The sequence below is a fragment of the Strix aluco genome, chromosome 24 (assembly GCF_031877795.1).
Source record: "Strix aluco isolate bStrAlu1 chromosome 24, bStrAlu1.hap1, whole genome shotgun sequence".
In the NCBI taxonomy this organism is placed as follows: Eukaryota; Metazoa; Chordata; class Aves; order Strigiformes; family Strigidae; genus Strix; species Strix aluco.
This window is the reverse complement of record NC_133954.1, coordinates 9,534,545-9,561,026: the sequence shown is the minus strand read 5'-3', so window position 1 is coordinate 9,561,026 and position 26,482 is coordinate 9,534,545. Positions and strand designations below refer to the sequence as shown.

Genomic DNA, 26,482 nt, shown 5'->3' with positions numbered 1-26,482 from the left:
AGTCTCTTGTCACATATAGTCAACCCTCATTTTCATTTCATACACTGCACATGGGGGTAAGAATCTACTTGTTTGTTCAGAAGGACTATAGAGAGTATGGCCGTTATAAATAATTCAACAGTTTATTTGTGTTTTATCTTCTATTCAAAATAATAACAAAGCAAGCCAAACCACCTGGGGAGCGTTTCTCAACCCTTTACATTATGTGGCGTGTGGGGGCAATATGCTGTGTGCTATTTGTGCTGACACCAGTTACACTGTGTGTCAACAGAGGTGGGGTTTACAGCTCCCATGCTTCCTCTCAAACCCAGTATAAACGTTCACAGAGCACACACTGCTCTTCACTTCAGCGGCCCTCTCCTGTGTAGATTTAGCCGTTAGAAGGCGAAGAACACCAATGGCATTCTCTAACCGAAGCTTCCAGTGGGGTACAAGAAACCGCTTCCAGTCTACGGCACCCAGTGTCAGTGGTTTAACCTCCAGGAAAACGGCCATCCAAAAGGTTCAGGCACCGAGCGTCTACGGGGGAGCTGGCGGCTACGGCACCCGCATATCTACCAGCACCAGCTACGGACAGGGCTGCGGCGGGAACCTCCAGCTCAACATCCCCGGTAACGATGCGCTGCTCACTGGCAGTGAAAAATACACTATGCAAAACCTAAATGACCGTTTGGCTTCGTATCTGGAGAAGGTGCGTGCTCTAGAAAAGGCAAACTCCCTGATTGAAAAGCAGATCAAGGAGTGGTATGAGAAGAATACCACAGACGTAAGGCAAGACTATAGCTCATACCTTAAAACAATTGAAGATCTCCAAAATAAGGTAAGATATCTTATAGCCATCTATAAATATATGAATGGCTGTTATCAGGGAGATGGATAATAACCTATTGTAGAAAATTTACTTTTCCAAATTCCAGCTGTCTCAGCGAAGAAAAATAAATGCTTTATTTTGATCAGATATAAATTAATGACAGTTTTTACGTAATTTGTAATACTAGATATATGTCTGCAGATGTAAGTAAACTCATACATGAAAAATCCTTGAATCAAAATTAATTCATTCTATTCTATTTGCCTTAGGTAATTTTAATTAGTGAAAGTACTGATGGTAATTTACATATTTAAATATCATTTAGCATTTGGCAGTTTCAAAGCATTTTTTTTAGAAAAGAATGCCAAATGCTCAGAAAAAATAGATCGCTACTTGAAACAATAAAATATTCCCACAGCAATCAGCTGACAGATTTGTCAAGTCATGATTCCCGTGAACTTCCTTAAATCTTTCCCCTCTTACTTTTCACCTGTTCTATTTCCCATCCTTTAAAAGCAGATCCCTTCCAGAGAGTTCATCCCAACTATTTTACATATCTATTTTATGGCAGGATAATTTGCCTTTTGGAGAACCCTAATTCCTTCTATGCACTTCAGAGGGAACTCAGCTTAAATCTAGATGACTAATAGCTAAAGTTAAGTGAGATGAAGCCCACATGCAGAATTAATTTCCAGAAATGGATCAAGCGTGCATTTATGTGCAGACATTCATCGCTTTTCAACCATTCCTTTTTAGATTGGTGCTGCGCAGTTGGAAAATGCAAGGCTTGTCCTGCAGATTGACAATGCCAAACTGGCTGCTGACGATTTTAGAATGAAGTAAGTTCCATGATCATTTCATAAGTTCTCTTTCATGCTCCTCTTATTCACGAAAGCTTCTAGTCACTAGTGTCAAAGCCCAGAAGTAAGCATTTTCTAATGTGAAGTTTAATAAAAAGAAAAATTTTACAACTAAGCCCGTAGTAGTTACCAATTCTAACATTTACATCAAACAGTTGCATTTTCATGATGACAAAACAAGCCTCATCTTACAGGTATGAGAACGAACACCTGCTCAGGCAAAGTGTCGAGAGTGACATTAACGGACTGCTCGGAGTTCGTGATGACTTGACTTTGACGAAATCTGATTTGGAGTCACAGATTGAAAGTGTGAATGAAGAACTAGCTTTTCTTAAGAAGAACCATGAGGAGGTGAGAGCAGCCAAACACTGTCAGGGAGAGATTTTTTAGGTGGCATACTTAAACTCAGCCTCACTAGGAATAATGAAACCTTCATGGTTAATCTGAAAGATTACACTTGCGGTGGGATTCAGCTCCAGATTAGCACATCAAAATTTAGTTACCTATTCACATATTATTTATGTGAATGTGCCTGTGGTTCTATTATAATCAGCTGAGAGACAGTCAATACAACAGACCCAGCCTAGAGAGTGATAGAGCTCCCCGTAGAGCAAACACCTACTGGCTGGTCAGCTGGGGCACCCTCTGGTCTCTGCTGGTTGTACAGGAGCTCTGGGTCGTGCAGGGGTGCCTACAAGTTACACAGATACACGTACTCAGTACTTCCTAGGAGTCAGCTCAGACGGAACCTCCCTCACCCTTAGCATTACATTTATCGCTTCACAGACCTACAAAGGTAAGCCTGCTGTTTATTTCCCCTTTCCAAGTAAAGACACAAACTGAAATCCTAAATCTCAAATGACTGTTAACAAAGTCTCAGTTATGGCATATGCCCAAGCTTTCCTCTTTGTGTCATACTATCAGCTTCAAAAGTGTAAATTCTGTGTCACGTTGCAGAAAATATGTGCTGTAAGCACTGTATTAGAAAGATCCAACCTAGAAAAACAGCCCACCTAGCCACCCACTTAGAGCTGCGCTGGGCAGGGCTGAAGCACTTGTATCGTTTCTGGAAGTAGAATAACTGTGTGTGGCACGAACCGACATCCAAGCTATTGGGCATCAAAGGCTGAACAGCTCCAGAAACTAAGGACTGAAGGTTTTCTTTAAAAAATAATTTGTGGTTTAGGAGTTGCTACCCACAGAATTATACAAATGGGAACCATGACTTCTACATCATTCCATAGATCTGGTCATGAGAAAATCATCTTTTTATAATATGTTTATCTATGCTATAGCATTATTGTTACAAAATAAGTAAAATGTCCTAACACGAGGTGCACTAAACAGTATTTACAAGGTGATTGAATTCTCTGAGGTGCTATTTGAGAATTACTTTTATGTCTGTAGATTTTGAATTTGCTTCCAATACTCAGGATTGGAAGTTCCCTGTAGCTGATGCTAATACAAGGCTCCTTGCTGCAGGACGTGGACAGGCTGCGCAAACAGGCGGGCAGCTCAGTTAATGTGGAGGTGGATGCTGCTCCAAGTACTGATCTTGCAACCATTATGGAAAACATGAGACGGCAATATGAAGAAATGGCAGAAAAGAACCGTCAAGAAGCCAAAGAACAATTTGACAAGCAGGTAAAGTCAGTTACTTAAACATCAGCAAGAACCTCTGCTGTCATGTCTAGTCGCAGTTTACAGCCTCTACATTTTTGCATTTCAGACAGAACAACTGAACCAGGAAGTAGCAATCAACACCGAAGAGCTGCAAGCCCAAAGGAGAGCGATCACCGACCAGAGACAGATCGTTCATCAGCTGGAGCTAGAATTACAGTCCAATCTTAACATGGTAAATAATAAAGAGTGCTTGAAGTAAGGACTGTGTTTAGCAGACAGTTACCCAGATAAATATAGAAACTGAGAGGCTTTTCAAACAAAAAGTTACTTTAACAGAAAAATGTATCCTCTTGAATAATACACCTCTTCTTTTCATCGGCTGTAGAAAAAGTCTTTAGAAGACACTCTGGCTGAAACCGAGGCGCGTTACAGATATCAGCTAACCCAAATACAGGAAGCAGTTGCCAATTTAGAGGCTCAGCTGAGGCAACTCCGAGCTGACATGGAGGGTCAGAGCAACGAGTACAGTATACTGCTGGATATCAAGACTCGCCTGGAAATGGAGATCGCCACGTACCGCCGTCTGCTGGAAGGAGAGGACAGCGGGTGAGGAAATACACACACTTCGCTTGTCGGTTTAGTTTCCCAAGCCAGCAAACAACATTGCAAATACTGTCTGTGTTCACGGGAGGTGAAAGTGTAAAATCTGCCACTTTCCAAGTGGTTTGGGGTGGGGGGAGGAAGCCTGTTGCCCAGCTCTCAACTGCAGATTCAGAGCAGGCTGCAGGTCGTGCTCCGTTTCAGAAGCTGCTGTGGAAGTCGGCTGAGTCTGTCTCTCTCAGGCTCTGCACAGGTATATGCTGTTACTCTCTGTGAGCTGAGGAGCTGGAGAGATGTTCACACTCCATTAAGCATCAGTAATTCACTTTTGGATTGACTTGTCCCTAACTGTAGTGACTGTAGCTTCTGTGGGCCTGGGCTTACCTGGGCTGGATTTTTTTAACTTAGTTTAGACACCACAGCACCTACTCACACTAGAGCAGGCCCACAGCAAGAGCACACTGACCTTCTCGTGCTGCCCGTGGCAAGTTCCGCAGCCTGTGCTGGGTTATGCTTTGCTCTACCTGTGTCACTAGTAGCCAAGCTACTGAAAAATTCGAAGAGGTGCAAGTGAGCTGACACTAAATGTTCAGGTAGTCCAGTATCCCATATTCTGTCGTGAAAGGAGCAGACATCTATGAACGCAGGGCAAGCAGAGAGTGGTATTTCCCCCCAAGATTCTGCCTGTTCAGCTCTTCTGGCTCAGGAGCTAAGTTGGGCATACCTGCCTGAGCTGAAGTCACAGCACTGCAGAAAGGAGTCTGCAGAGTCATTTTACCTATAGCTTATGCTTAGCAAGTTTTACTTTAACAGAGAAAACTCATTTAAACACCTGGTTACATTTCTTGATGGAAGGACATAACCTGTCTTGATTAAACGTACAGGAAATGTACAGAGATGTTTCTTCAATACATTAGGTGCCATATATTTATATTTTTTAACTTATACTTTAAACAGACATTTCCAAGAGGATGTATCTACAGCAGAGCTTGAAAAAGGTACGTCACACCAACTTCCTTATTTTTTGGTGGCTGCCTGTTGAAATGTTATAGAACTGAGTAGCCTGGTGTTGTGGCTGCCCCCTCCCTGTGGAAGGGTTCAAGGCCAGGTTGGACGGGGCTTTGGGCAACCTGGGCTAGTGGAAGGTGGCCCTGCCCATGGTGATGGGTTGGAACTGGGTGGTCTTTAAGGTCCCTTCCAACCCAAACTGTTCTGTGATTCTACATGAAACAACATGGTTTCAGAGCAAATAATCAACCAGTGGAATCTTACATCAAGAAAGCAATCAACTGTACGAACAGATAACCTATAGGGATTATACAAAGCCTGGTTTTATGTATGCAACTCAGGTGCCCAAAGTAAAACCACAGGCTCCTCAAAGACCCAAGAGAACGACAGAGAAGTACTGAATCACCCCTGGAGGGCCTCAGAAGCATCTGCTTCTCTCTGCTGACTACAAAGGGACACGAGGCTCCTAAATAAAGTATCTAGTTTAATAGCAAAATATCGATTGCAGTGTAAGACTACTCCTAGGTTTTAGGTCTACAAGTTTGTGCTAAACTGAAGCAAAACTATCAGGAGTGATAGAGAGTTACTCAACAGAGTGTCCACTCTAGTATTATGTGTAACATACAGGATGTTCAAAGGAAGAGAAACCGTAGCCTGTATACCCCAAAAGTTTACTCCACAGTAACTGTGCACTGAAATGATGCCTTTATCTATTTTCTCACTGGTGGAATTGCTGCTAGTACTACAGTAATACTATTTTGTCAGTATATATTGCATTTAATTAATTCTCTGTTTAATTTCATTACCAGAATCAAGTAAAGTTAAGAAGATCAAGACAATTGTTGAAGAGGTGGTTGATGGCAAGGTTGTCTCCTCTCGGGTCAAGGAGATTGAAGAGAAGATGTAAATGGCACCAGCAGAGAGGAGACGGCCTCTGAGCTTCTCGGAGCTGATGCCAAAACTAGAAGATTAAACTTTATAAAGAATCTAGTCTAATTCTCCCTAAAACCCAAAAGGGTTGAAAAATTACAAACTATCAATTCTCAACCTTTTTTTTTTTCTTTGGTGTGGGGAGAGTGTTAATAAAAACAGTAACTTACAAAGTACAAGATTTTGGGCTTACTTAGGGTGACTAAATACTTTGATGAAAAAACCCCAAATCAGCCTGTTATAAATGTATAATTGTTTCCAAGACAGATAAAAACTGAAATATTAGATTTTACTTACATCAGAGTCTTAAAATTACATTCAAAAACTTGCTCAGTAAAAATTAGAAAGTCAAAATGACTTATAGCATGAATTTACTATAGCTTTTTAAATAATCTAAATTCAATTTAGAAAAATACTGAAGCAATGTTTACGGTTGAAGTTTCAAAGCAGTAAGCTGGTGAAAGTCATTAGATGAAGACATGGGACAAAATTTGCTCATGTGCTTAACAAGCTCTCGATAGTAACGGACTCTTCTGAAAGCACTCAGAATTTGTTTGCTTTTTCAGACAGCTCACGTCAACATTTGGTGCCTTGAGTTTTCTCAGACTTTCAACATATTAATAAATGAAAAGATTTTAGAAGAGAGGTGCTATTTCTGAAACCTTGGTGGACACCTCATCAAAACTTTACCAAACAGAATTTGCCCGATACAGGTGATACACTCTCTATCAGATATGCCACTTTAATTGCAATCCAAAGTTTAGCAATCATTTTTTTCTCTTATGTACTAGCACATTTAGAGTAGATTTGTTTTTCAAAACGCATTAAAATGTTGATTCAGTGCACCTCTTCTGAACTTGAACTTCCATCCAAATGTAATGCAGCTTCACTTCAGCAAAAACTGATTTTCAAATAAATAAGAAGTGTCAATTTGCATTTCATAATAAATAAAAATGAATACAGAAATTGAAGAAGCCTATTTATTCTTTTTCACTCTCTGTGAATGTTTATATCATCAGACTATAGCAAGCAAAGGTATTTTACCAATAAGAATATATTTTGCCTTTCAGTTCAGACACAAAAAGACCACCATCTCTATTAACCCCTTCTCTACCAAGAACTGCACCCACCCCTTCCCGTACAGTGTAAGTCTCCTACGCCACACCCAGAGCTTCAGTCCAAGGAGTCTACATTTTCCTCTTGACAACATAAACACAAAAACCTCTTCCTTTTGAAATCTCACCTGTCCAGTGTGTTATTTACTGCACTTAAACAGCTGCCAAAGAAAGTAATCCTTTTCTTTCACTACCATGAGTCACTGATACCAGGCTATCAGTTCATCTCTACATAAATGCTTTACCTAAACCTTTGATCTACTGCTCATAATACATTTCTGCCCAAAAAAGCACCCATGCTCCTGGATGTAGATAAATTAAAAATGAATATATTTCAATTGACAAATCCAATGATATAATTAAGCCAAGACAAAGAAAAAACAATTTTGTTTACCAAAGTAACTTCAAAAGGCTTCCATGCCTAAACCAGCAACCAGAAGAGCTATATCTGATCTTTATATTATAAAACACACAAAATACAGAAATCATTTTTCTTATTTTGAGATAATAGCAAACTATTGAGAAGATACAATGGTTCGTTTTCAGCTCAAAAGTATGAACTGTTGGTACAGGCTATGCGTATTACACAGAGGTATTTCAATGATGAAAGGTTTAGGGCAGAAAACACAATTACAATTATATTCTGTATAATCAAGGATATTCATGTTTTCATATTAATGATCAACCTGCAGATCACTGAATGTCCATATACCTCATCATACACTTTTGTTGATCACTTTTCTTACTTCTTATTAAACATACAGGGAGCACTAATCTGGCAGAGGTTCATGCCAGAGAAGTATTATGAAAAGAAACACGTTTTTGACATGCACACTGGGAAGGACGATACGAAAGGCATCGCTCCACCGACTTAAGCATAATTCTATAATAATAGCCCCAAACCAAGAAAGTAATTAATCTGTAATGCCAAAAAAATTATTTAGGAAGGATTTAAATGCGAAAAGAAATCTTTGTGCTTCATTGCACTTGGCAAAACATTATCATGATGTCTTAGCTCTACTCCACCCATTTCCCCTCACACAGCAAATACCTGGAAGGCACCAGATTTCCACTCCCATTGGCAATTTACATTGGCAAATATCATTTAGTTGGGTCAGGACACGTTAAACTGACTTTCCCTCCAAATGAGAGAGAAAGAATTAAAGATCTTCCCAGGAGGTGGGGACTACTACTGCAACACCCGCTGCCTCCCCTATATAAAGGCCGAGGTGCTCTCTGAGGTGCCTTGCTCTGTGGTGTGCTCTGCACCAGGGCAGCTCCAGCACCATGGCCTACTCCGTGCGCACGAGCGGGGGATCCCGGCAGTTCTCTTCTCGGAGCGGACTTGGCGGGGGATCTCTGAGAATGTCTGGTTCTGGTGGTGGAGGGGGCTTTGGTGGCAGTGGACTTGGGTTTGGTGGTGGATCTGGTGGGGGTTTTGGTGCTGCTTCTATGCTTGGTTCGGGCTCTGGCTTCAGCGGGGGTTTGGGGAGTAGCTCAGGTGGAGGCTTTGGGAGCAGCTTAAGTAGTGGCTTTGGGGGAGGCTTTGGGAGTGGTTTAGGTGGCAGCTATGGAAGTGGCTTAGGCAGTGGTTTTGGTGGAGGGTTAGGAAGTGGTTTTGGCAGCAGCTCAGGAGCTGGTTTTGGAGGTGGCTTTGGTAGTGGCTCAGGATCTGGTTTTGGAGGTGGCTTTGGCAGCAGCTCAGGAGCTGGTTTTGGAGGTGGCTTTGGCACTGCTGGTCCTGGGGATGGTGGCCTTCTTTCTGGCTCAAAAAAAGAAACTATGCAGAACCTCAATGACCGTCTGGCTGCTTATCTGGACAAAGTACGATCTCTGGAGGACGCCAACACTGAGCTGGAGTGCAAAATCCGTGAGTGGTACGAGAAAAACGGCCCTGGCACTTGTATCCCTGGATCTGGGAATGACTATAGTAAATACTGTCCTATAATTGAAGATCTTCGAAACAAGGTAGCAAAGCAATGTATTTAACATATCTTTATATTTGTGACTCATCTCATAATATTTTGGATAAAAATAACAATTTCCTTTCAGAAACCAAGAGCAAACTGACTCTACAGTACTGGCACTTGTAATAACCTCTGTCACACTGCACTGGTATCATGTGTTGAATGTTTCCTGCGTCCTAACGGCAGTTCTGCAGCCGTACCACACAGTGCTGTGTGACTTCGTCTGATTTGAACAAAGGAGAAGGCAGCGATGGAATCCAGTTCTACAAACTCTTGTACATTAGAAAATTTAAATTTTAATGTTTCATATTTCTTACATCACCAATTCAGTTCCTGAAGTAGACAGACTACCTGGCAAGGTCTTCAGAGATTATAAACTAGCTAGTCACAGCATGCGAACCTGTGCTCTCCCATTAAGTGAAGCACGTTGATTTGCAGAGGCTGAAAATCTGTGCTATATATTTTCATAGTAAATTATACAGGAGTCTAACAACTTGTAATATTATAATCGTATTTAGGATTACAGTTATGTAAGTAGTTATATTGAGCTGCAAAGCCATTGGGCTATAGAATCATTCTCTGATCATGGTTTGTATTCCAGATCATTAATGCAACTATCGAAAATGCAAGAATCATTTTGCAGGTCGATAATGCCCGACTGGCTGCTGATGATTTCAGACTGAAGTAAGTATATCTTAATATTACAAAAACTCTTACTAATATTTTAAGAAAATAATTGTTCTCTATTTAAAAAACTCTTTCCTTGTAGAATACTTTAACATAATGATAAACAATATTCTAATAATGATGTGTATCAAGATTTCATATTAAAAGCTAAGTAAGTACATAGTAATAGTTTGCACCTGACCTCACTAACCACGTAAAAAACCGCATTTCTTTACTTTATTCACAGATATGAGAATGAAGTGGCTCTTCACCAGAGTGTGGAAGCTGACATCAATGGTCTGCGCAGAGTTCTTGATGAGCTGACCTTGACAAGAGCTGATTTGGAGATGCAGATTGAAAGCCTGAATGAAGAACTGGCTTATCTCAAGAAGAATCATGAAGAGGTATTTTTTTTCTTTGTGAATTCATAACAAGCCAGACTCAGTTGCAAAATACCAAATTATTCCCTTATTTATGCCAGTGAGAGTTCCACGATTTCATTATTTGGTTTGCTGTTCTTTTTTGAGTTTACTAAGTGAAGGAGTGAAAGAAATATGCACCCAAGCTACGGCTTCTTGTTGAAGCAGAACTTGTATCACATATATTTCTTACATATATTTTTGGTAGAACTATTTTGCCTTTTATTAAGAGAAACTTTTCTTTATTTTAAATCTCTCCAGGAGCTTCAGGGCATCCAAAGCACTACGATTGGCCAAGTCAGCGTTGAAATGGATGCTGCTCCAGGAACTGACCTGACCAAGCTTTTGAATGACATGAGGGGCCAGTATGAGGTCATTGCTGAGCAAAATCGTAAAGAGGCTGAAGCATGGTTCAATGAAAAAGTAAGAACCAGAGAGCAAATTCAGCTAAATGCATGTAAAAATGAGTTAAGTATTTGGAAGAGTAAAATTACACTCTATTCTTCCTTGTCATTTCAGAGTGGGGAGCTGAAAAGGGAAATCTCCACCAACACTGAGCAGCTTCAGTCAGGAAAGAGCGAGATCACAGATTTAAAACGGACTCTCCAGAGCTTGGAAATTGAACTACAATCTCAGCTTGCCATGGTGTGTCCTAAGGAAGCTGCTAACTAGTCAGAGTAAATTTTCCAACTTCAAAACTGTTAGATCTTATACTATTCTATAGGATTTAAGATTTGAACTTATTTCCTATTAAATCCTGCATTCTTTTAGTTCCTAAGTAGCAGTAATATCTATAATTGGATTGCAAGTAGCATGTTATAAAGCTGATGAACTTTGATATTCACATTCAGTGAAGCAGCAAAGGCCAGTTTTCAAATTGGTATTTCAAGAGAAAAATAAAAATCTCTAAGTAATAAGGCTATACTTACTCCCATTAAACTATTTCAGTTGGTTTTGTCTTTGTAAATAATTTGGTTTTCCTCAATCAGAGATTATTTAATATCCTTCTTACACAGAAAAAATCTCTTGAAGACACTTTAGCAGAAACAGAAGGAGGTTATTGTGCTCAGCTTTCCCAAATGCAGCTTCAGATTGGGAACCTGGAGTCTCAGCTGCTTCAGGTCAGGGCTGACATGGAGCGCCAGAACGCAGAGTATCAACAACTTCTAGACATCAAGACTCGCCTGGAAATGGAGATTGAAACCTATCGTCGCCTTCTGGATGGCGAGTTTGTGTAAGTAACTAATTTACATAAAATATCTCCTTCGTTTTATTTTCTGTAGCAATATCCTCTCCAGGAAACAAGAGGTAGAAACAAGTGGTACATTCACCACAAGACAGTAAAGCACATACAGTGATTCTGAAATAATACAGATATACTCTACCAGAGGAGAATGAACCATTCTGCTCAGTATTTCAAATAATCAATGCCAACATGAAAAGGGAATTTCTCTTGATCCTGACAGACATTTTGCAATATCGTGTGTCTCTGATTCACTTTTAGGAGCGCAGGACAGGCAGTTACATTTGAAAGCTCACCCTTGACAGGGTCCAAATCACAAACACAATCTCTGGATTCTTCTCAGGGTAGGTAGAACTTGACTGAATAAAATTTTGTTTATAAAGTTATTCTTATAAATAAAATAATACATGCTATTCTGTTTAACTATATCATAGACTTCACTGTAACAAGAAGCCAATTTGAAAGGAAAAGGATGTAACTGTTCATTTACGAGTGCTGCTCTGTTTTATAATTTTTAACACTTTGATAAATATTTGTTTTGTTTATGATGTTTAGATCCTACCAAAACTAGAAAGATCAAGACAATTGTTGAAGAAGTGGTAGATGGAAAAGTTGTTGCATCCCATGTTAAGGAAGTTGAAGAGAAGATATAAGGCACGACCTGATATTGCAAAGGATCTGTTCACTCCGTGTTTTTTCAAAGCCAAAATGGATAAATAGTTTTGTTCTTGTGTATGACATGATAAAAATAGATTGGCTTTTTACTAAGATTCTTTTACTCAAAGCCTGTATTTTCATTCTTAGCAGTCATGCAATATATTTTCTGCTTCAGTCTATTGGTATAACCTGTATTATTTTTGCAGTGCTGTTTAAATCTATCATCAGTTCTTTGTTCAATAACTAGAAATATGGTGCACACATTAGGCATTTAATTAGATAAGCTTTTTAATCATTTTTAGGAATTAATAGATGAAATAATTTTGCTATTCTAACCTCATTTTCCAGTTTTCTTGACTAATAAAAAGGAGTCAACAAGCTTTAAGATATTAGTCTCTCTTTATTCTTCATTTAGCACTGCTGCTCCTGATCCGTATTTGCCATTTTGTTGGGTATCTTGCTTTACCATATACCATGTGGGTGGTATAGTACTCCCCATTAATTTAAAGGAATTCATCCAATGCTAGAATGCGTACATGTTAAAAAAATAAATGTGGCATTAAAGGAGTACTTGCTAACTCGTAATTTAAAGCTACCAATGTAAGAGAGAGGTTGTGCAAGCAGAGCACACGGGGTCTGCCCCGGCGGTCCCACGTCGCGGAGGGCTGCCTCCCGGGAGCGCGATGCCTTGCGCGAATCCGGAATTTGGCACCCAGCTGACCAGCTCAAGGGAACTGTTTAAAGGAATCTCATCCAAAACAAAACTGTGAAACAAAATACAATCCCCTTACAATTTACACCTAAGCCTTTGTTCTTGAGCCAAAACGTTGGCGATATTTGTGTAATTCTCAGATAAGACGAGGAAGTTACAGTGACCTCTTACACGTGTATTACCGTGTCTCTAGAATCCAGATGTTCTGCACATTCAATCACATCCCTTAAACATTTGACCCAAACGCGCAGTTTAATGGGAGCACAGATTCCATGCTGTGCTTCCATTCTGCCTTTTGTAAAACCCACTACTCGCATTGTTTCTGCTTCCTGCTTCAAAGCAATAAAAGCCGGGGTAAATAAAACAATAATCGAAGAACCAAATCAGCACAGTCGAATTGCAACATCTAAAATCCAGTCAGTTAAAGAAAAGGCACTGTGATAAACAACGCACAGAAAGGAAATAGAAGAATCTCCTATATATGCCAGTACAGAGAGGGAAGAACTCGAGAACCTCTTGAGTAAATGCACCATCTTCAACAGTTTAAGAAGTAATTTCTTTTCTAAAAGCATGGAACACAAGTGTACCTCCTCATTTTCACCCTTTAAAAGCAGTGCTGATAAATAAAAGAATCTTATTACACGCGATGTATTTCAGTAATATTTTTTACTGTTGCAGACTACATTATTTTTAATTAAAATAATTACAATATAAATTAATTATATCAGAAATAGACAAATTGAGGTTGTTTATGTACCTGGGCATGACTACCAAGAGTACCACTATAGAGAAATTTTAAAATTATAGACTGAAGGAAATTTTTCCTCTTCCTAAGACAGGACAGCATTCATCATCTTTCTTTCCAATCCATAATTTTTTTTTCATATGTGGAAAACCTGAAACATATCATCTTCCCTATCATTGACAGCAACTCCATTTTGAGAAAAATATGTCCCTCTTCTTCCAAAGACATTTATACTTGCAGAATAATTGAATATAAAGATATATGAAATAATGTACATACCTCAAGGACTGCAAGTGCGATTGCTGTGAAATCATTATTCCCTACATGATTCAATGTAGATCTCCACTGCATAATCATGTAGTTTACCTACATACACATTAATCCTGAATTTAATATTACGATCTAAAAGATGACTCAGAACTGCCTAGGGTGCAATTTTGATGTATGTAAGATCTAGAAACCACTCTAGCTATTGTCTTGTGAGAAAGCAACAGTGGCAAACCAAAGCAGCTCGCAATCACTATGGCGTTATACTGTATCACAGAATCCAAATAATTGTTGCACAGTATCTGAACTATAAAGTTAACTAAAATCCAACATCTGTAATAAAATATGAACATTGAAAGTAACTAGAATTCAAAATTACATAAATCCAAAGATACAATTTCTTACACCTACCTACCTTTAGTCTTCAGGGATCTCGTAGCCAGATGTTCCCTCTACACGTCTAAAAAAAGACAGAAAAAGAAAGCATTAGTGCTAATTTCTTTTTAAAAGCTTTTAAAAATTGTATCAACTGGCAAATGTTTAGCTCCTGGAAATGTGAAGATTCATCCATAAATGCTGGTTGATGTATAAAGTTTTGTCTGTGGGACCAAATCCAATATCGCTGGAGGCCTCGACATTGTATTTCAAACTTGCACATTTCTGGATTAATTTCCGGACACTAGACAGCCTTGACTGCCTGAGTGCCAGGGAACTGAAAGCAAGCTGTAAACAGTCGGTATTGCAATGTAAAGGAAGATTTTAAATTACATTTCAAGTTCTTATTTGCTTAAATACATAGGCTCTTCCTATTGTTTATAATGTCCTAAGGTATCTTATGCTTGTTTGATGGATTCCTAATACTTTTATTACGTGACTGTTCTCATAACATCAATGAAAAACACTGTCAATATTTTGGTTTTAGAAATACAGAAAACTAGAATAATTAAGACACTTGTAGAAAAGATGCTGTACAACAAAACATTCTCATCTCAGTCCAGGTCAGCTGAAAAACAGCCAGCTAAGAAAAATAAAAACAGAACACAGGATCCTTTTACATGTGCCAGCGGGCAGAGCCAAGAACAAGGAAGCCTTATGCACACAAGGAAACTTTTAAGTGGTATAATACTCTGACTTCTAAAAAGATGAGTGTCTTACAAAAGTTTACCGCCTTCTTTTCTCATTTTATTGATGTATATTCTTATTTGGAGTGTGAAAATGCATTCTACCTCACAAACTTCTTTACTAAATGTGTGGTATTGTGCGTTACTGAAAACACTTTGGAAGATGGGTAAGAGCTGTCCTTAGCAGACAAGATCACTGGGATCATACAGCAGCTACAGTGAGCCAGGAACTGAAGAACTGTTTGCACAAAATACAGCACAGCAGACAATCTGTACTTTCTACCTCCCTGGCAGCTGTCAGGAAAGGTGTCAGAATCTGATATAATCTGCATATTCTGTGAACTGAACACACCGACACGTGGCAGAGGTACTGTAAACCCCTTCAGAGACAAAGCAGACACTTTTCTGGCAGCAGCTAGCCACGCTTGAAGCGTTAACTCACCAGGACTTTGCACTGTGCAGGAGAGGAGCCAGGCCCCTGGCACGAGGTGCACAAGCATTCCTCACCCCTAGTGCTGGTTCCTCTCCTGCCTTCTGTGCTCCTGCCCATAAAAACACCGAAATGTTGCTGGGTGAGAGGATGTCCAGGAGCCCAGCTCTTTTTCAAAAGGGGCCTGTCCTGAGCACTAGATCACGTCAGGCACCTGAGGCTTCGCCCCGCCGAGTCCCAGCAACCTTCAAGGAGCCAGTTCCTGCTCCCTGAGGAACCTGCCCCACGCTGCGCCCCTGCCCGGTGCAGCGCGTTGCAGCAGCCCTGCCGCCGGCACTGGGGGACTGCGGGAAGCTGCTCCCCCCCCCTCTGCCCTTCCACTCGCAAGCTGGGCAGCTGCAATTTTGTCCTTTTCTCTCTCAACCTCACGTTTTTGAGGTTCTAAAAACACCCGGCGACACTGCCACAAAAACGTAAAGGCGTTGTGTATAGTTTCAGCACATAATTTCGGAATCAACATTCGAATCGCTGTGAAAGCGCCAGACGTTGCTTTATTAGCCCTGCGTTCGGAGCGATGGCAAGCCTCTGACCTTCCAGCGCCCCCCCGAAATGGAGCGCTGCAGCTTTAACAGCCGCCCGGCTGCCCCCGCTCTCCCCGCGGCAGAGGCGCTGCCCGCGGCCCCCCGCTCCGCTCCGGCACTGCGCGGCCGGCCCGGGCGAGGATGGGAGGAGAATGGACGTGCCCCGGCTCCTCCGGGAGATCAGGGCAGCGTGCGAGACGCTCCTCACCAGCGATCAGATAAAGAGCATCATCTCGGCGAGGACCCAGGTAATGGCTTCACAGAGCGCACACCTTCCCGATAAGGCGACAATCCCTGTCTATACAGTTCCTCCCTCAGCCTCTGTGAGGTACAGTATTTCCTTTTCAATGCAGCATATTACTGGGGAAGGGATTTTGATTTTACTGCAGTAAGATGAGAACTAGAGGATACGGAAATAGATTTTGTTCAGGGTATGAAATTCACACTAAACGAATGCTGTGTAATTCATCTGGATGTTTTTCTGTTCCTGCAACAGTGATATTGTTGTGATTTAAAAAATGATGACATATGCTGTAACATGGTAACCTCTAGCACCATTCAGTTCTCCCAGAGGAAAAGAGAATCTTGAAAATCAAAGGCAATGGAAAGAATCCATTTAGATACAGAAAGCTTTACCATTTTTAGCACCTGTATTAAAGAAAACTGTACCTTTTCAGGAGCTATTTTATGTTGTTCACAGTAAAACTACGTTATACGCTTCAGCAAATAGAATTTGTTCTTTCATACAGATTGATTAAACGTTATCAACACCCAATGCTACTATCATAGATTTACATACAAAACATCTCTAAACCCAACTGAACTTTGAAACAAAATGGCAAAACAATCTTTGGCCATCAAATGTCAAGAAATTCAGGATGAAAATTAGGTATTCTATCACCTTGTACTTCTTATGTATTGCAGAAATTTTGGAGGTTTATTTTAATCACAGGCCAGACTACTGCTGCAATCTGGCTGATCTACACAGTAATTCGGTGACACACAGCAGCTATGAACTAGATAGTTAAGCCAAGTTTATATTTGTGTTTGGCACAAAGCAGCCAGTGGATATGGACATAATCTTGTCACATAAATTCTGCAGTACCCAGGCAAAAAAGGGTTAGCAAAGAATATTGAGTGTTCACTTGTGGATGGCATGGTAAAATTCCCACAGGTCAGTATGTTATGGGGGGAAAAAAGAAACTTATTTTACTTGCTTCATAAGACCTGAAGAGTTAGTTTTCTTAGAGTGATGGTGTCATAAGAAGCTACATAAAGCAGTAAAATATGCAAAAGGGCACGTATGGTTTCAAGTGCTTATGGCATCTTGGCTTATGGCCACTTGCAGTAAAACTCAGAACAAAAAAGGAGAAATAACTTTCATAAGCAAGACAATCATTCTGGAAGTTAAATGCATGAACATATCTGAATCAAAGATGAGCCCAAATCTCAAATGACCTCCCACACTCTCAGGATTGGCTTAAAAGAAAACTTCTCTTAATAGGATTAAAAAAAGCAAACACCCACATTTTCTTGCAAACATAATACAGTGTTTGACTATTTTTTTTCTAAGAATAAGCTTCAGGGTAGCAAATTATGTCAAATAATAATTTAGGTAATATTTTAGATCAGGATTAAGCTTAGAACAGGCATGTCACTACTGAGTTGTCACATTTAACACGGGTGACAGCATATACTCAGAGAACATCCGACTTTTTTGTTCCTATAATAGGTAAATCTTAAATAACCTGTCCTTAGAGGACAAGGAAAAGTTCTAGATGTGAATAAAGATGCTATTCATATTTAAATGAATGGAGGTACTTGCTCTCAAATGACAATCTGAAACCTAGTCAATGACTAGATGAGGCAAAACCATAATTACAGTAATTGTTAATTGTGATATATTCACGCAGCCTCTCAGAAGGGCTCCCTCTCTATAAAGCTGTTCTCAGAAATCAAAAATACATTAAAACCAAAGAACCTTATTCAAACCTGGAAGCTTGAACTGACTGCAATTCCTCTAATTTCCATGAAGTTAAGACAATTTACTTTAGAGGTGAGTAAGGTCTCAATAAAACTCGTTAACTTATATGGGGATTCCTCTGCAAGTACGTTAGGGATAAAGATGCAGCCAACTACTTCCCATCAGCAGGATAAGGGCTTCCCGTCTACACGGTACATAAAATATTAACTCATCACCATTAGCTTTAACAAATTTATATGACTCTCAAAAAATTCCAACTAGATATTTTTAATGTATCCATTTTATCTTCATCATTTGAATGTTTTTTAAATATTGGTATCTTGTTTATATCCCCTGTAGCTAGAAGAAGCTACAATTAAAAGAATGGACAAAGATGCAGAAGCACTAAAGGCGGCCAGAGCAGAACTCTGTGAAGCAAGACGGCAGTGGCACCATATGCAGATCGAAATTGAATCTCTCCATGCTGTGGTAAGCATCATAAAATGAAACTTGAAATCTCCTGGAAAAAATAAATCTTCTTCTTGAATCTGCCACGATACAGCAGAAATACAACACACAGAGAAGTGCACAGTGGACTTCCAGCTCATCACACAGAGCACTGGCCAACAAGCACGAACCAGCCATTTGCTGACATTCGAGAGTATCGCATGTTTTGATTCAGGATCTGCCATTCAACATACACGTTTTTATGTTTTCATGCCTGCCAAACACATATTTGCATGATACCCCCTCATCAAGTTCCTGGTCATTCTGCCTAACCAATTCACATCAGGTTTATAACTTTTTTTGAACGTGTGGACCAAATTTATCAATTCATTCATGATAAAATATGTCAGCAATTTACTGAACTCAGTAATATAGACAAGCTACAAGAGCACACAGACCACTCAGTTTTCATACAGCACTGAGCTGGATGTCATTTTAACCATACAGGTAAAATCAGAGATCTGTAAAATCGATGGTAGTGGATTGCTGGTACAACAGAAGGCTGCATTTTTTTATCCTATCTTAAATTATTACAGATTTTACTGGAAAATTTCTCAGCAAAAGTATTATCTTGAAAGCTTTACTCCTGTTCCTAAAGAATATTCTTAAAAGAACTGATGTAAAAATAGACTGATTGTTAATGAGAAGTATGTCTAACATCTTTACACATACTTTCCAAATCTTAAAATATGAGTTAAATTTCACAGGAAAAGGGTTTGGAACGTTCATTGCGTGCCACAGAGCAGCAGTACCACATGCAGCTCCAAAATTTAGAAGCTGAGATTGAATGCTTAGAGAAAGAGCTACTGGAAGTGAGAAGAGGGATTGGGAAGCAGCTTCGAGAGCATGAAATTCTCCTGAACACCAGGATGAAACTGGAGGAGGAGATAGCCACATACCGCAGTCTGCTTGAGCAAGAAGAGAACAGGTACTTGTTGTTTAGAGAAAAAGCATTCAAATTTATCTTCCGTTTCAGAACTCTTTGAAATAATCATCAGAACTGTAAATACACGAACCAATCATTAAAAACTTTCAGTATAAAATCCTTAGAAATGGTTTCATTGTAACTTCACCGATTCCACACTTTCTGGAGCTCAGGGTACCTCCACGATGCACGGCAGCTAACACAGCTTACCACATCCTCACTCGGGCACGGCATGTGGGTGTAGACGCTGTATCCCGTTAGTGCCCAGCGTGGGTTCGGTTTGTCTCAGACCATTGATGAAGCAAATCCACACGTGTGAAGCTGTGAGAGAGGAGCTCACGTTCCCCCCATGACAGACGGCCGTTTGCACGGGGAGCTCACGCTGCTCCGCGCCGTTCGAAGTGCAGTACGGCACACGAGGGTGCTGTTTAAGAACGTGCTTCCAGTGACATTTGCCTTGGCTGTAACTCTTCATGTCTGCCCTTTCCCTGGCACACAAACCCCCCGTATTTTGAGATGCAGACATGAGAGAGGCAGCTATACAAATGTCAACAAGGAGGGTAAGGAAAAGGCAAAACACCACATCTTGCACTCAGCACTGGTGCGGTCGCCAAACCAGGCACGCGATTCTGAAGTCTTTCAGTGGAACGTTGCCTCCCTCAGCCCTCTACGGAAAATGTAGAGTTTCTGGCCTTGAGTAAGAAGATTCTAGACAGGGGAGTCAGTTTCACACTTAATGCTTCTAACTCTGTGAAAATGCATACAATTCAGTACTGATAAAAATAAAGAATTCTTCCTAGCACACACAAACCGACTAAAAACTGTCCAAAAATAATGATGACATTGCACAGATATTTTCAGTAACTTTCTCCAGTTCTATACTCAGAATGAGAAATCCTAACAAATAGTTACTACAATCAAACAGAACTTCTAGTAAGTTTTGGATTAAAGTAATTTAGTATTATTAGATGACTGTAATAGTTTTTATTTTTGCAGGTTTCGTTGCCCTATACCTGACCAGAAGGATGACAAAAAGCCTACCACTAGCAAGATTGCCTTTACGCTGCCTTCAAGTGAGTTTTTAGACACTTCCCCTTAGAGGATTATGGCCCTAAAGGAGGTTCCTAACTACTGACAAATTACTGGATATTATGAAAGGATCTTCACCCAATGCAGCAGGAGGAAAAATACCTCCAGGTCCTGTGTCCTGACCTTACTCTTCTGCATACCTACTACAGCTGCATTTTCTTTTACAGATGGTGTAAAGAAGGATGAAACTGAGAAGGTGGAACTGATGACAAAACAAGCAATCCTCGATGGAAATATTACGAAGGAAAGCGCTGAAGCTCATGGCACTGTACAGTAAGTTAAACATGATTTTAACAGAGTAACAGCTGAAAGTAAATGGTGGCCATTACATGTCAGTAGCTTTGAGTTTTCCTTTCTTTAGTATCTGTTATATCATGCCCATACAGCCAAGAAGCTCCAGAACAGTGATAGTTCTTGAAGATATATTGAATGGCAGATTTTAACAATATATTAAATGTTAAAAGTTCTTTTTATTAGCATTTACTTCCTAAGCTAGCAATATCATGATGATGCTTCTGATTTGTAATTTCTATTTCTGCTAAGAATGAAACTATGAATAATTCATGCAGTTAAGGTTGAAAGCAAAAGAGCCCATACCATGTTTGCACAGTCCCCCTGGGGCATATTTATGCACACAAATTCAGGCTTGGCTGCTCTAACTTGCTATTTGGAAACTCCTACGTTTCACCAATTACCGAATGGGGAACGGAGAGCTTGGCTCCTGAGTGGACATGTGAAAGTCTGGTAGTATATACTATTCACCTTAATTACTTTAATAGTATTGGATTGCCTCATGCTCTTTAAGCTCTTTTGTAGACTAGCATTTGTTACATTTAAAACAAATTGTGTGTGACACGGTACGCTAATACTTAACTGCAATCAGCTGTTGAAAGCATGTAAAAATTTGGATTAAAAATGAATGCCATCATATGGTCCACCACAGACATGCCATACTTGAAGCTTATCTTCATACACGAGCGTTGCTCATCTGACAGTCACTCACATTTGCACGGGGCTACTCGCTGGGTACAGTTTGCTCTGCCTGAGTAAGGCCCCCCGAGTCAGACTTTTAGATCTGGATCCTGACACATAAAAGATTAAATCGATAGCATTTGGGTGCCTAAATATTATTGAATCAGCTGGGGGTTTGATTGGTTTGATTCTCCATATTTTACTTCTGTCCTTTTTTTCTTTTTTAATTTAGTGTATATCTACATTCTGAGGTTTGGATCTGAACTAGATTTTTTGCTCCCTGTTTTGAAGGCTTTGAGATGCAGGAATTCTGTCCTGCCCATTCTAGTAGAGAGGTTTCTTGCAAAGTTTTTGAGCTTGGATTCCAAACTTTCTCCTTGGAAACAAACTGCCTGATGTGTTTGGAACAGTGGTGTTGTATCCATGTCTACTTAAAAGTACAAAAACAAGAATATAATGAACCCTCACCCTTTATTTAGCTTTCTGGAGAATGAGTCTGTGAAAAAAAAGAAAAATTATAGCATCTCAGTACCCATCTAGAATAACTTGACTCTTTATCATGCAATTTCTCACTACGTTTTAAAAGCGGTCCTGAAAGTAGATAATTCATACTGCCTAAGGGATCATCAATACATTTGCTTTATTGTTTCAGGACAGAAAAAGTGGATGAAGTTATTAAAGAATGGGAAGGTTCTTTCTTTAAGGACAACCCTCGCTTAAGGAAAAAATCAGTTTCATTGCGCTTTGATCTGCACCTAGCAGCAATGGATGAAGGATGTTTGCACACTAAAAAGAAAACTCTTCCTGACATTGAAGTCAGGCTGGTAATGAGGAGATCTTGCAGTATTCCTTCTATCAAACCTTAACCTACAGCAAATTAACCCAAAGTTCATCTCCAACAGGCTCTGGAAATATACTGTAGATGGACTTACACGGCCTGCTGTCTTGCTACAACTACAAAATCTTACTAAGTACTTTAATTAATACAATAAAAACATACAGGTCTTTTAAAAGAAAGGGAGAAGAGCAAGGGAGGTAAGATTCCAAGAAACCTAACTTCTACTAGTTTTATACTCTGGGTGCAGCCCTTTAATTTTGTCATTATTGTTGTTGTTGTTTTGTAGAATTTCACCAAATACGACAAAAATTAAACTGTAACTTTATACTTTGACATATTCTGCTTTTGTAGAAGAGAATTTTTTTTCTCCTTCTGGAAATGAGAAACGCATATTTCATTCTCTTAATTATCCAATATTGCATATATGAAATGACTGATGAATCCTTGTAATAATTTATATCACAACTGTCATAATTCTTGAAATATATTTTAAAATAACACTTTCTAACAGCAAAAATTGCATACAAAGATGCTCTTAAAATACATAAACTATTAACAAAGAATCTTCTTTTAAAAGTGGCTGGTATTTTTAAATTAATTTTTTTAGGCAACAGCTGAGCAAAGATGTCTTTCCCTTACATAATTATACACACATTTTTTAAAAGTGTTGTTACGAACAAAGAATACTTTAGCCATATTGTTCCACTGATTTTGAAGCAGGAATTTCCACTGAAAATCAATCATTCTCTTATGTGTCCACATGTACTACAACTTTCTTAGCCATAGCAAGAAAAATTATACGCTTCAATTGTTCAAATGTAAGGTGTCAACCAACCATTTTAGTGCTGGTATTTAATGAATTTTGTTTATTATAACAATGTGAATTAAAATATCTTCAACAAATTCCTTGTCTGACAAATATTATAAGTAAGTTATGCTCTTGATCTAGTGCACATAAGAAGTCACTATTATACCAGGGTACAACTATTATTCCTTCAAATTAAATGGACAAAATAAGGGCTACATATTCAAAGTAAAATTCTACCATACCCATTAAGTATCCCCCAGTGCTACTCAGAGTAGCTACGGGCAAATACAAAGTACAATAGATGATCTTGCATCAGTACACAGAAAAAAAAGAAATACAAATTCAGACAAACTTCTTTATAACATGAGACAAATTTCAAACAAAAATTCAAACAAAATTGTATTAATATAAGAATGATCGTTTATGAGGATTTTTAAGAGGTGTGGATGTCACGAACTCTCGCCAAAATCACTGGGATTGCAGGAGCTCAGAATCTAGAAAAACCACGTACCGTATTTCCTGGATTCACAGCAGCATGTAAAGATTAATTTAAGAGTCAGTATTTGCCTTATTACTTACGGCATGTGTTACAAAAACTGATACTACAAATTCTTTCCGTGTTTAAGTTACGCTTCTATCTTTTGTCAATGGTGAGAACAATGCATTTATAGTGCCCACAGTTCTGTATCTACTGTATGAAGCCGGCTAACTATCATTAACCTTAATACTGATCTGGTGTTGTTAATACTTGAGTATTTGGCATCCTGAATGTATTAGCCTGCTCTAGTATTTTCACTATGCAGCTTTTTTTGTGCTTATACTCTGTACATTTTACAATACTTGAATTAAACTAAGTTTTAATTGCTTTAAGGCACTTTAAACAGGGATACGAATTTACCAAAGTAAATGATAGTACTACAATAAAAAAGTATGAAAATTGAGTTTGCCCATGCATATTTTGTGAGTTTTAATGTGTTTACCTTAAAAAGAAAGACGTAACAGAGAAATACAAAAGAGAAGTTGTAGATAAGAGAAAATCTGTAGCACTGCAACCAAGTGTTTTCTAAGATCTCCTCTACAATAAGAAAGACACAAACTCACTAAGAATCTCTATCATAACATTTGAGTGTCCTCCTGCTAAAAAATTACTCTTTTTCTGGTAAATCCAGCAACGCTGACTAGATCTAAAGTCCTTTGTTCTGAGTAGCACACAAGAAAGAACAGAAGACTGCATCTGCCACAAGTTTACAATCTAAAAGAGAAGCTGACAGGCAAAGATAAATAGCAAATATGTAACAAACTTAGCTTAATACATATACCCTTAAAACTGCTTAGGCAGACTTTCTCATGCAGGAGGAGCTTGTATAGGCTTATGAAAATTACTACACAACTGCATGGAAGGTGCTGCCATCTCTACAGTAAACAATAATGGAATAATCTTACTCACGGGCACATTTTTTTCTTTAACCACAGGGTGTTTGGCTTATTCTCCAACCTATGGTACTTCTCGGGGTATTATCTTCTCTAGCGTAACTCTACATTTTTTCTTCCCTAATGATAGAAACCTCATCCAGCATGGTACAGAACACATACCTGACTTCGCCTTGCAATACAACCTCCATATTATTTTAGGAGAGAAAAATTACCATGTATCTATAGTAAACATTGTCTGGGATATTGAGTAACTAGAAAAAAATGCTGACCTTACTCATACGTTATTTCATCCGTATAATGGCCTGACCCGACGGTTTCTGAAGCCATCGCCCTGACCCCAGTGACAGCACAAGTTCATCCTGCGCTGTCCTGCGATGAGAAATTTATTCCTCCTACAGAAGTTGCCATTGTTTGACACCAGACTCAACCGCTCAGCTCCCGTCTGAAGTTTGAAACAACTGGCACAAACCCAGTTATACTGTTTTATGATCACAAAACTTGATGCTCTAAGGCAAAAAAAAAAAAGACACTGCAGTTTAATAGCTGTTTTTGTTAACACGTGACATTCTGCAGACAGCCTACTCCTCCTGTTCAAGGCTATTTTCTTCATGTGGGGCTCCCCGACACTGACTTCAATAGCTGCATGAATAATTGCTGCTAATCTAGACCTGGTTCAAGTGTGCATCCTGGTTTTAACTACATTTTCTCCCCTTACAGTACATATGTATCTTTTGCATTATTCACAAATTCCATCTCTTCAAATGTAATGAGCTTACTCTTTCGTTCATAAACTACTCGAACTTCCACTAGTGTCAGTGTGAACTCCACATCAGCACAGGAAAAAGAAGTATTCACAAGAATATCTCACCCTGATTTTAGGTCACTTTAAAGCTGAATTAAAAAACATAACACTGAAGTTTGATAATATGGCAAAGCATTCTTCACTTCTGTGCTACTAATTAAATTCAGATCAGCTGAGCTACTGCCATCTAATACCTGCAAACATCTGAGGTAAAAATGGGTTTCACTGTTGCAACCTACTTTCCAATGAATATACGTCCTCATTACAAACCTTAGGAAACTGTTGCTAATTAAAACAGTGCCACTGCGGGCAGATGAAGGCAGAGGTCTCATCTTTGTAAAAATGCGCTCGTTTAAGAACAAAAGCAAACTGGGCTAGACAAACTGTAGGCATCAAGAATAAATGGGTCTAACTTGCAGCAAGCTGGTATCATATTCAGTCAGTTTTTCTTCGTTTCCCCTTCTGCTGTCCTTTTGGGTTAGGTAGGTATCATCCATCCTTTTCTGTTCAAAAAATCAGGTATTTCCACCACCTTGTCATGGACATTCACTGTTTGGCTTTCCTTCAGCTGCCAGTCACCAGATCCACCAAAATCCTCCTTTATGGATGTCTAGAAATTTATCTTATTAGCCACATGACAGCATTTCGATGCCAAGCTTTACGTTTTCATTTTTAATTCAGTCACTTGAACAATTTTCACTGTATAAAGAACTATAGACACCTACACTGAATGCTGAGGTCTGAAATTCTTCATCTTCCTCACACACTCAGAGCCACAGAGTGTTTTACATTTGCAAGCTTTTTACCTCCGTGACACCTTCACAAATTTCTGCAAGAAATTGTTCTAGCCGATTCCACTGCTCCCAGTGTACTCTTTAATTTATAATTCTCTGTGGTGTTTGAGTTGGTCAGTCTGATTTAATTCAAAATTACCATCTACACAGACTTATAACCTCGGGTCTCCCCCGTAGCCCGTCTGACCAGCCTTCCTTCCCCCAGGGGCTGACCCACCTCTGATGGCGCCCGCTCCTCCTCACACCTTCCCGCCTTTCCTCAGGCACGACCAGACCGAAGGCCGCATCTTGCTCCCGCTCAACCTCTTTTGGAGGCGTTGCCCTTCCCCAGCCGCCATTTCAGCACCGCCCTGCACACTCGACGGGAAGGGTTCCCCAGCCCTGCCAGGACTGTTCCCCTGACTCTACCGCCCGCCTTTACGGGACTTATTCGGGCGCGGACGCTCCACCGCAGCGTTTCCGCGGGAGCAAGGGCGGCGCCGCCGCGCGCTCCCTCTGAGGGAAAAAGGCGCCAAACGGCGGCGGGCGCGAGGCGCCAGCGGCCTCCCCCCGCCTGCTTGTTCCCCGCCGCAGATTCGCCACCGGGAGACACCGC

General features: G+C 39.8%; 3 protein-coding genes across 4 annotated transcripts; all 3 read left to right on the top strand.

Moving 5' to 3' along the window:
* The first annotated feature begins 397 nt into the window (after positions 1-397).
* Positions 398-6,797, top strand: LOC141934038 (keratin, type I cytoskeletal 20-like). The gene is made up of 8 exons (XM_074849192.1): positions 398-820; positions 1,568-1,650; positions 1,866-2,022; positions 3,154-3,315; positions 3,401-3,526; positions 3,680-3,900; positions 4,852-4,892; positions 5,712-6,797. The coding sequence occupies exons 1-8, from the start codon at positions 398-400 to the stop codon at positions 5,807-5,809; spliced, it is 1,311 nt and encodes a 436-aa protein (XP_074705293.1). The 3' UTR covers positions 5,810-6,797.
* A 1,437-nt stretch (positions 6,798-8,234) lies between these two features.
* On the top strand, positions 8,235-11,895 carry KRT12 (keratin 12). Its single transcript, XM_074849628.1, has 9 exons — positions 8,235-8,631; positions 8,668-8,915; positions 9,516-9,598; positions 9,828-9,984; positions 10,261-10,422; positions 10,519-10,644; positions 11,016-11,233; positions 11,504-11,586; positions 11,798-11,895. The coding sequence occupies exons 1-9, from the start codon at positions 8,235-8,237 to the stop codon at positions 11,893-11,895; spliced, it is 1,572 nt and encodes a 523-aa protein (XP_074705729.1).
* A 3,991-nt stretch (positions 11,896-15,886) lies between these two features.
* On the top strand, positions 15,887-23,798 carry KRT222 (keratin 222). Of its 2 annotated transcripts, none has more exons than XM_074849629.1 (6): positions 15,887-16,003; positions 18,079-18,207; positions 18,933-19,153; positions 20,147-20,223; positions 20,407-20,512; positions 21,864-23,798. In XM_074849629.1, the coding sequence occupies exons 1-6, from the start codon at positions 15,908-15,910 to the stop codon at positions 22,075-22,077; spliced, it is 843 nt and encodes a 280-aa protein (XP_074705730.1). In that variant the 5' UTR covers positions 15,887-15,907; the 3' UTR covers positions 22,078-23,798. The 2 variants fall into 2 exon arrangements, with proteins under 2 accessions (XP_074705730.1, XP_074705731.1); XM_074849630.1 differs by having other exon boundaries at positions 15,888-16,083.
* The last annotated feature ends 2,684 nt before the right edge of the window (positions 23,799-26,482 follow it).

Bases quoted from the DNA above. Each gene is read 5' to 3' on its own strand.
- KRT12 (XM_074849628.1), top strand. From the start codon at position 8,235: ATGGCCTACTCCGTGCGCACGAGCGGGGGATCCCGGCAGTTCTCTTCT. The intron at 9,599-9,827 runs GTAAGTATATCT...CTTTATTCACAG, and splicing joins GCTGATGATTTCAGACTGAA to ATATGAGAATGAAGTGGCTC. The intron at 10,645-11,015 runs GTGTGTCCTAAG...CTTCTTACACAG, and splicing joins TACAATCTCAGCTTGCCATG to AAAAAATCTCTTGAAGACAC.
- KRT222 (XM_074849629.1), top strand. From the start codon at position 15,908: ATGGACGTGCCCCGGCTCCTCCGGGAGATCAGGGCAGCGTGCGAGACG. The intron at 16,004-18,078 runs GTAATGGCTTCA...TATCCCCTGTAG, and splicing joins TCATCTCGGCGAGGACCCAG to CTAGAAGAAGCTACAATTAA. The intron at 18,208-18,932 runs GTAAGCATCATA...TAAATTTCACAG, and splicing joins TTGAATCTCTCCATGCTGTG to GAAAAGGGTTTGGAACGTTC.
- LOC141934038 (XM_074849192.1), top strand. From the start codon at position 398: ATGGCATTCTCTAACCGAAGCTTCCAGTGGGGTACAAGAAACCGCTTC. The intron at 1,651-1,865 runs GTAAGTTCCATG...CTCATCTTACAG, and splicing joins GCTGACGATTTTAGAATGAA to GTATGAGAACGAACACCTGC. The intron at 3,316-3,400 runs GTAAAGTCAGTT...TTTGCATTTCAG, and splicing joins AAGAACAATTTGACAAGCAG to ACAGAACAACTGAACCAGGA.